At 35.1% G+C, this 8,060-nt stretch overlaps 1 protein-coding gene across 1 annotated transcript in view; it reads left to right on the forward strand.

Moving 5' to 3' along the window:
- YLPM1 (YLP motif containing 1) overlaps nucleotides 1–8,060 on the forward strand; it is a 72,814-nt gene that overhangs the window by 2,228 nt on the left and 62,526 nt on the right. The window contains exon 2 of the mRNA XM_077123060.1: nucleotides 6,941–7,177. Within this exon, the coding sequence (XP_076979175.1) occupies nucleotides 6,941–7,177 (237 nt within the window). The remainder of the gene's footprint in view (nucleotides 1–6,940; nucleotides 7,178–8,060) is intronic.

The raw sequence follows: 8,060 nt of genomic DNA on the forward strand, positions 1-8,060 counted from the left end.
TTGGTTTATGCCGAATTAGTACCATGCCTCCAGGTTGTTTCCTCCAGATTTCTCTGTTATATAGACAAAATTTCTGGCTCCTTCCCCCCACCCCCCCGCGGAATTTCCAGTGTTTTTGTTGTCAGATACCTTAGTCCAATCCAAAATATGAGATTTTATATCCTCTTCTCTACTGGACTGTTTCTAACCCTTTAGAGTGACAAATTAATTAGATTTCTGGGATTGTTTGTTTTGACTTTTTATGGAGGAGAGGGGACAACAGTATCAGTATGATCCTTAATCTGACTACAAATGCTGCTTTTGCTTTTCTGCCTTTGAATCCTTGTCCATAGTAAATTTCTTTTTACTTGAGTACCCAGTGCCTCCAATTCTTTGGTGAGAGCTGGAAAGACATTGGTGGAAGATGAGGCTTGAGAGGTCTGCATGCGCTAGGTCAAGAAGGGCCTTGTAAGCTTGTTTAGGCTCTCCTTCCTCCATCTAGGATTCATCCCAGCTTTATCTACCCTCCCTCTCCCTCCTTGTAGTAGATCTCCTCAAGGCACACCTCAAATATCAAGGTCTCCGTGAAGCCACAAGTGTACTTACTGATTTGGTTTTGTTCTGTTGTTCGGATTCTAAGTCCCTTACACACAGGGACTGTCTGGCTCATCTTTTTATCCCCTGTAGCACCTAGGACAGTGCCACAGAGATTTATTGACATAGGTACAAGTGTTGTCATGTTCTAAACTTAGAATATTTTTATATGTTGTGATAAATATTTTTTATGCCAATGCCAATCTCTTAAAAGTTAACCGTTCTACGTATTTATTATTCTTTGATTCATATTTTAATTGGAATGTGTCATTTAAAAATGTTTATGATGAAAGATTTTAAACACACATAATATAAAAGCAGAGAAAATGGTATGATTCTTTCCCTCTCCCCCACATACCCATTAGATTCAACATCCATCAGGGATTTTGCCATTTTTGCTTCATTTAGGTGTTCTGTGTTTGCTGTTGCTGAAATATTTTAAAGCAAATCTTAGATATCATGTAATTTCATCCCTACATTCTTAATTAGGCATCTCTCTTTAATACATTATAATGCCTAAAAAATTAACGAGTGTCTTGGTATCCTCTAGTTCCTGGTTCATATTTAGATTTTCCCTGTTGTCTCATCACACTGTTAAAATTTACAATAATTCCTTGATCTCATCCAATAACCAGTCCATGTTAAAGTCCCCCAGTTAACTCAGTAATTTTTTTTTTTATTTTACAGTTGGCTTGTTCAAATCAGGATCCAAACAGGGTACACAACAGTCTTTTAATCTAGATCAAGGTTTCTCTACCTTAGCTTTATAGACATTTTGGGCAGGATAATGCTTTGTTGTGAGGGACTATCTTGTACATAATAGGATGCTTAGCAACGTCTCTGGCTTCTACTCACTGGATGCCAGTAGCCTCTAGTTGTGACAGCCAAAAATGTTTCCAGGCAATCAGATGTCCCTCAAAGGCAAAATCACCCTTGATTGAGAGCCCCTGCTCTAGAACCAGTCTTCTCTATGCTCTACCCCACTCCCCATGCCAGTGAATTTGATGAAAAATCTGTCAGTTATCCTTTAGGGTATCCCATCCTGGATTTATCTGTTTGCTTTCTCATAGTGTTGTTTGGCTTGTTCCTCTCTCTTCCATGTTTTTTTTTGTTTGTTTGTTTTGTAAACTAAGAGTTAATCATGTAGGTTTTGCAGATTTAGGTTCAGCTTTTTTCTGGCAAGTGTGCATCATAGGTGGTACTCTGTGCTTCTTCATATGCATCCCAACAGGAGGCACATTTTGCCTGCATGTGCTACTGTTAGCAGTGCCTAGATTAGTAGGTTCAGGTGGTGACAGTCTGGTCCCTTCACTGTAAAACTTCTCATAGTCTTACATTTAATGGGTCACGTGCTGCCGGTCTTGGCCTGAATAAATTATTTCAGTAGTGGTTGCAACATGGTGATTTTTCTACCATTTTTTCTACATATATTTCCCTCATGAAGTAAGGCTATTGGGTTGGAAATATTGTTAGTCTAAAAAGAACAAGATAAATGCTTGATTTTTTTCCATCTCATTTTTAGATTTCAGAGTAAAGCATTGGTGATTTAATGAAATATATCTTTTTTGAAGTACTGATTTTTGTGTTTAAAGGATTTGCTAGATAAAGTACATTAATAGCCTTTTTTCATGAATTGTGATTTTATTTATCCTTTTATTAAAACAGCTTGTTTAGATAAAGCTATTGACTTTGAGTAGGATTTTTTAAAAATTGTCACTTATTTAACATTCAACTATTTATTGATTGGCAATTATGTGTCGAGTACTATGCTTAATACTGGACATGAAATGGTGAATAAGATGAACATGATACCTGTCCTCATTGACTTGTTCCAGTGGTAAAGAAAGACATTTAATAATTAAGAAGTACAGAATACATTGGGATTATATGTAATATATATTACATATTAATTATAACATATTATGAAACATTTATAAGTAATATATTGTCTTATAATGTTTCATAAGGATAAAGCCTTTTTTAGCCCACACAAATTCACAGGGTATAGCACATAGTAATAATATTTTACTATTATAAATAGTGAAGAATAAATATTTGTTTAATGATTGACTAGCTAGGAGCCCTAACCTAATTGAAGAAGCCTCTTTTTGTGATATTTAAGTGGAACCTGGAGGATGGAAGGAACTAACTAGAGTTCAAAGAGTTAAGCACATTGAGGCTTACCCAAAGCTCAGAGTGGGAATGGTAGGCATGGACCAGACCCAGTTCCTTTTCCTGATTATTAAGAATTTTATCCTAGGGGTAGTAGGAAGCCAAATGATTTCAAATAAGTGAATGTGACAGATTGATATTTTTGAAAGCTCGCTTTGCTTGCAGTTTAGAGACTGGAATAGAAAGGAGCAAGAGTGATTTTGAGAGAATAGTTATTGACGTAATCCAGCAACAGGTAGTAATGGATTGGTCTTGGATGGTGAGAGTTGAGATGGGGAAAAATGGAAAGACTGGAAAAACAGATATTCCAGGGATGATTCCTGGGTTTCTTGGATGAGCTGCTAAGTGGATGGTAGTTCCAGCACTATAATAGGAAAATTTTAAAGAAGAGGAATAACAGGTTTGGGGATGAAGGGGAAATGATGAGTTAAATTGTAGATGTACTGAGTTTAAGTTAGTCTTTGAGATTTAAGATTCCAAATGGAAATGTCCATTTGGAAGTTAGATATAAGTCTGGAGTCCAATCTGGGAGACCTGATAGGTTTGTGAGTCATTGGCATGAAAGTGGTATTTAAAGGCATGGAAATAAATGAGATCTCTTAAGGACTGTGTATAGACTAAAAACAGGTTAAAAGATATTAAGCCTCACCCTTTGGAGTAACGGTATCTAAGGGAACTAATAGAGGAAATACCAAATAAGTAGATTGAAAACCAGGGCATATAGTGTCACAGAAGTGAAGGGAAGACTTTGTCTAGGAGGAGGGAGTGGTCAGATTTGTGAAATACTGCTGAGAGGTCAAGCAAGATTAAGATTGTGAGTCATCTTTTGCATTTACTGACATGTAGATTATTGTTGACCTTGGCAGGAGCAGTTTCATAGTGACTGAAGCCATATTGCATTGATTTGAGGAGTGATGGAAGGTGAGGAAATGGGGATGGTGAGTATAGACATCTCTTTCAAGAAGTTTAAGTGAAGGAGAGAGATAGAATAAGGGCAGGAGGTGGAGGAAGAGTGAAATAAAGGAACATTTTTTGAAAAATGATGAGTACTAAGATTATCTGGTAACCCTAATTCCTGGAGTAGAATATAAACCTCAAAAAATATTTAAAATAAATTATTTTAAATAAATTTCTAAATGGAAATTCAGTTCATTATTTTTGTCAGTTTTTTTCCCTCTTGCTTTAGTATATAAGCCATGCAACATTCAGTATTATAGCCATTTATGATAATTAACCTTGATAAAGAAGGTAACCTTCCAAATTTTTAAAACATCACATACGTACTTCTACCACCCCTCCTTTATGTTCCTTACTTGGAAAATCATTTAGTACCTAATTCAGTACTATACAGGTAGCAAGTGGTTGGAAATAAATTAGAATCTTTTTTGGTGGGTAAATTACCATCTTAGAATATGGTGAAGATATGTGTAACAAATAGTTCTTATATCCATTACTTTTAAGTCCCTTCATTCAATCTCTTTTAAATCTCTTTTTTAATCACCTATGCTGTGGTTTTTCTCCTACCAGTGAACCAACAACCCATATGAAATGGAATGGTCTGATAGGATTGGGCATGCAGAGGAACTGACTTCTAGTCCCAACTTCATTAGCAAGTCCAGGCACATTTTTTCCTTTCTTAAATGGAGAACTAATCACCCTTCTCCTGGGGTCCCTGAAAACATTTCTGGGTGTTGTCATTATCCATTTGTAAAACTTCAAACATGTATTAAAGCCTAGTCCTAGGGTTGAATTCCATCTGGTTTCTGCTTATTGGGTTCATATTACGTAGAAATTAGCATATGAGGCTCACTGCTGTCAGTGAATCGATAAATACTTGAGCCCTTACCAAGGTTCTTAGCTGTGGACTGCATCTAAGGTGGGAAGCATGAGAATAAGGCGGGTACAGATTGGTAAGGATTCTAGAGGTGCACAATCTTTCTTTCTGTAAATTCTAGTTTGTGAAAGACAGTTCTCAGTTTTGTATCCTTTAATGATAACTGTCAAAGCAACTAAGAAAGAAATCTTCTAATTTCTGTTTACTAAGCTTATTAATTTTTTGAGCTTAGAAATAAGCCTGTTGGTATTTTCAGTGTTTTCTTAAAATAATGGAAAAAATTTGAAAATAGATACTAAATTACTATTAACTATCATAGTCAGTGTACACTGTTTTTTTTATTTTTTAATTTAATTTATTTTTTTTGCATGGGCAGGTACCGGGAAATGAACTGCAGTTTTTTTTTTTAATTGATTAGTAAATGTAATTCCTACCTTGGAGCTGATGATTATGTATATTACAGTTAAAAACAAAACAAAAAACTGGTCATGTGTGAAAAATTAGTGAAATGAAACTAATTCTTCCCAATAGATTGGAACAGATTTCAGGGTCAGAGAAATGAGTTGCCTAGAAGGGAAATCTTCAGTTGATCAATAACCATTTATTAGCATCCTGCTATGTGTCCCAGCATTATTTGTAAACACCAGATAGTATGAAACATCTTCCCCTCAAGAAAATAATGTTCTCTGAGTGAAAAACCAGGTAACAAAGTAATATTTAAGTGGAGAAAAAAACAAGTTTATATTATGTATATATTATTCATCTGTTTGCAAAATTGGAAAGTTTAAACAATAACATATTAACATCATAGGAAATCTTGGTTATCCAAAGATAATTAGATTAGTAAATGTCTGGGTAAAGTCCATTTATCACAGAGACCAAAAGTTTATTTTAAAAGATGAAAAATTTGGGACACAATCCTAAAATGCAAAGCTCAAAATGATGAAAAAGTTTTACTTAATGGATTTGTTATAAATGAAATTATAGGTGAGTCCTAGATTGAACAGAGAATTAAGTATAGGTTGTTTCTGTGCTATGATTATAATGTTTGTGGCAAAATTGAATGGCAACCTTATATATTACTTTTATATATAAATACATAAAAAGATTCTAGGGATTTATAAATTTTCCCAACAGCTGCTTTTCAGCCTTTAATAGTCACATCATTCCCTTTGCAGTTACTATTGTAAAAATTCTCATTGGTTGTTAACTGGTATGATTTCTACCAGATTCTCATCTGTCATTAATGAGTTTGGGAGGTCAGCAACATCAATTTCATAAAATCTTGCATCCTTTTAATCTCACATACTTTTAGTGAAAGTATATGCTGTTGTTAATCATAGAGGTATATAAGAAAATTCATTAAAGAATATTTTACTGTTAGGACAACTTTTCCTTTCCTTGTGTAACCTTGTAATCATGGGGAGTTACATGAATACTGGAATAATGAGCACCCTGTAGTTATGTGTGGAGAGATTTTTTTTTTTAATTCATTTATTAATTAAAAAAAATAAAACAACATACATAATCAGTAATTCACAATATCATCACTTAGTTGCATATTCATCGTTTCTTAGAACATTTGCATTAATTCAGAAAAAGAAATAAAACAAACACAGGAAAGGAAAAAAAAAATATTATACCTACCATACCCCTGAGAGATTTTTTTAAAAATTGATTTTAATCAATTAGTCGGTTATTTATATTTTCTGATCTTTCTCACCTTTGATCTTATTTCTGTTATAAAGGTTTTTAAATAGAAACCCCCCAAATTAGATTGAAGTATAATTTGGATGACAGGACTGAGACTTTTAAACTAATTATTTAAAAGCATTTTAAACATAGCACATTCTCATGTGTGTGTGTATACTTGTCTATGGGTAGACTGATGATAAAAGAGATGTTTGAAGGAAGGAGCACTGGAGAAGTAAGGCATCAGAGAGAGAGAGGGTAGGCCTCTGGTTATATTCATTAATTACTGGACTCCTAAGAATAAATATAAAAAAACAAGGACAGGTTAAAGTCAGGGAGCTGTGAATACTGGAAAAGTTAACTTTGATCATTTATCAAAAAGACTCTTCCTGTCTCCAAGTACATGTGTTTTAAGAGAGTAGAGAAGTATGTTGAATTCATGTGTATGGTTTTATTTAAATGTGTAAATTTGAGGAAGGAATTGAAAATTTTATCTAGCCTATTACTGATTTAAGATCTTGTTTTAATTATTTGTCTTTCTTAGTTCAGCTTTGCCTTTTCTTGCATATGGGCACATGAACACAGAAACAAATGTAGCCCCCTGTGAACTCCAAATGGCAGAGATACAAGAACTGTCATTAAAATTCTTAAAAATTGCTTCTCTTATAGGAACAGCAGCAGTACTGGTACCGACAGCACCTGCTTAGTTTGCAGCAAAGGACAAAAGTGCATTTGCCAGGACACAAAAAGGCTCCTGTCATAGCAAAGGATGCACCAGAGCCAGTAAAGGAAGAAGTTACAGGACCTGCTACCAGTCAAGTACCAGAACTCCCTCCATCTGAGGATCCCCCATTACCGCCCCCCAATGAAGAGGTGCCACCTCCTCTCCCACCTGAGGAACCCCAGGTAACCACATACTTAATTATTTGGTATTTACTAAATTTTGACATTTTTTTTCTGGTTATGCGTATCTTTTTTTTTAAATGTTTTTATTGATAAATCTTCACATACATGCATTCCATACATATGTACAATCAGTGGCTCACAGTATCATCACATAGTTGTGTATTTATTACCATGATCATTTTTTTGAACAGCATCACTCCAGAAAAAGAAATAAAAAGAAAAAACTTGTTCATACCATACCCCTTACCCTTCCCTTTCATTAACCACTAGTATTTCCATTAACCCAATTTATTTTATCCTTTGTTCCCCCTATTATTTATTCTTTATCCATATTTTTTTACTTACCTGTCCATACCCTGGATAAAAGAAGCAACAGATACAAGGTTTTCACAATCCCACAGTCACTCCAGGATAACCTCTTGACTCTGTTTGAAATCTCTCAGCCACTGAATCTTTATTTTGTCTGATTTATTTCTTCCTCCTTTTGGTTAAGAAGGGTTTCTCAGTCCCTTGATGCTGGGTCCTGGCTCATCCCGGGATTTCTATCATACGTTGCTAGGGAGATTTACACCCCTGGGAATCATGTCCCACGTAGCAGGGGAGGGCAGTGAGTTCACCTACTGAGTTGGCTTAGAGAAAGAGGCCACATTTGAGCAACAAAAGAGGTTTTCTGGGAGTGACTCTTAAGCCTAATTATAAGTAGGCTTAGCCTATCCTTTGCAGGAATGAGTTTCATAGGGATGAACCCCAGGATAGAGGGCTCAGCCTATTGATTTGGTTGTCCCCACTGCCTGTGAAAATATCAGAAATTCTCCAAATGAGGAAGGTAAATATTTCCCTCTTTCTCCCCAGTCCCCGAAGGGGAACTTGCAGATACTTCTTT

This window comes from Tamandua tetradactyla, chromosome 12 (genome assembly GCF_023851605.1).
Source record: "Tamandua tetradactyla isolate mTamTet1 chromosome 12, mTamTet1.pri, whole genome shotgun sequence".
Lineage (NCBI taxonomy): Eukaryota > Metazoa > Chordata > Mammalia > Pilosa > Myrmecophagidae > Tamandua > Tamandua tetradactyla.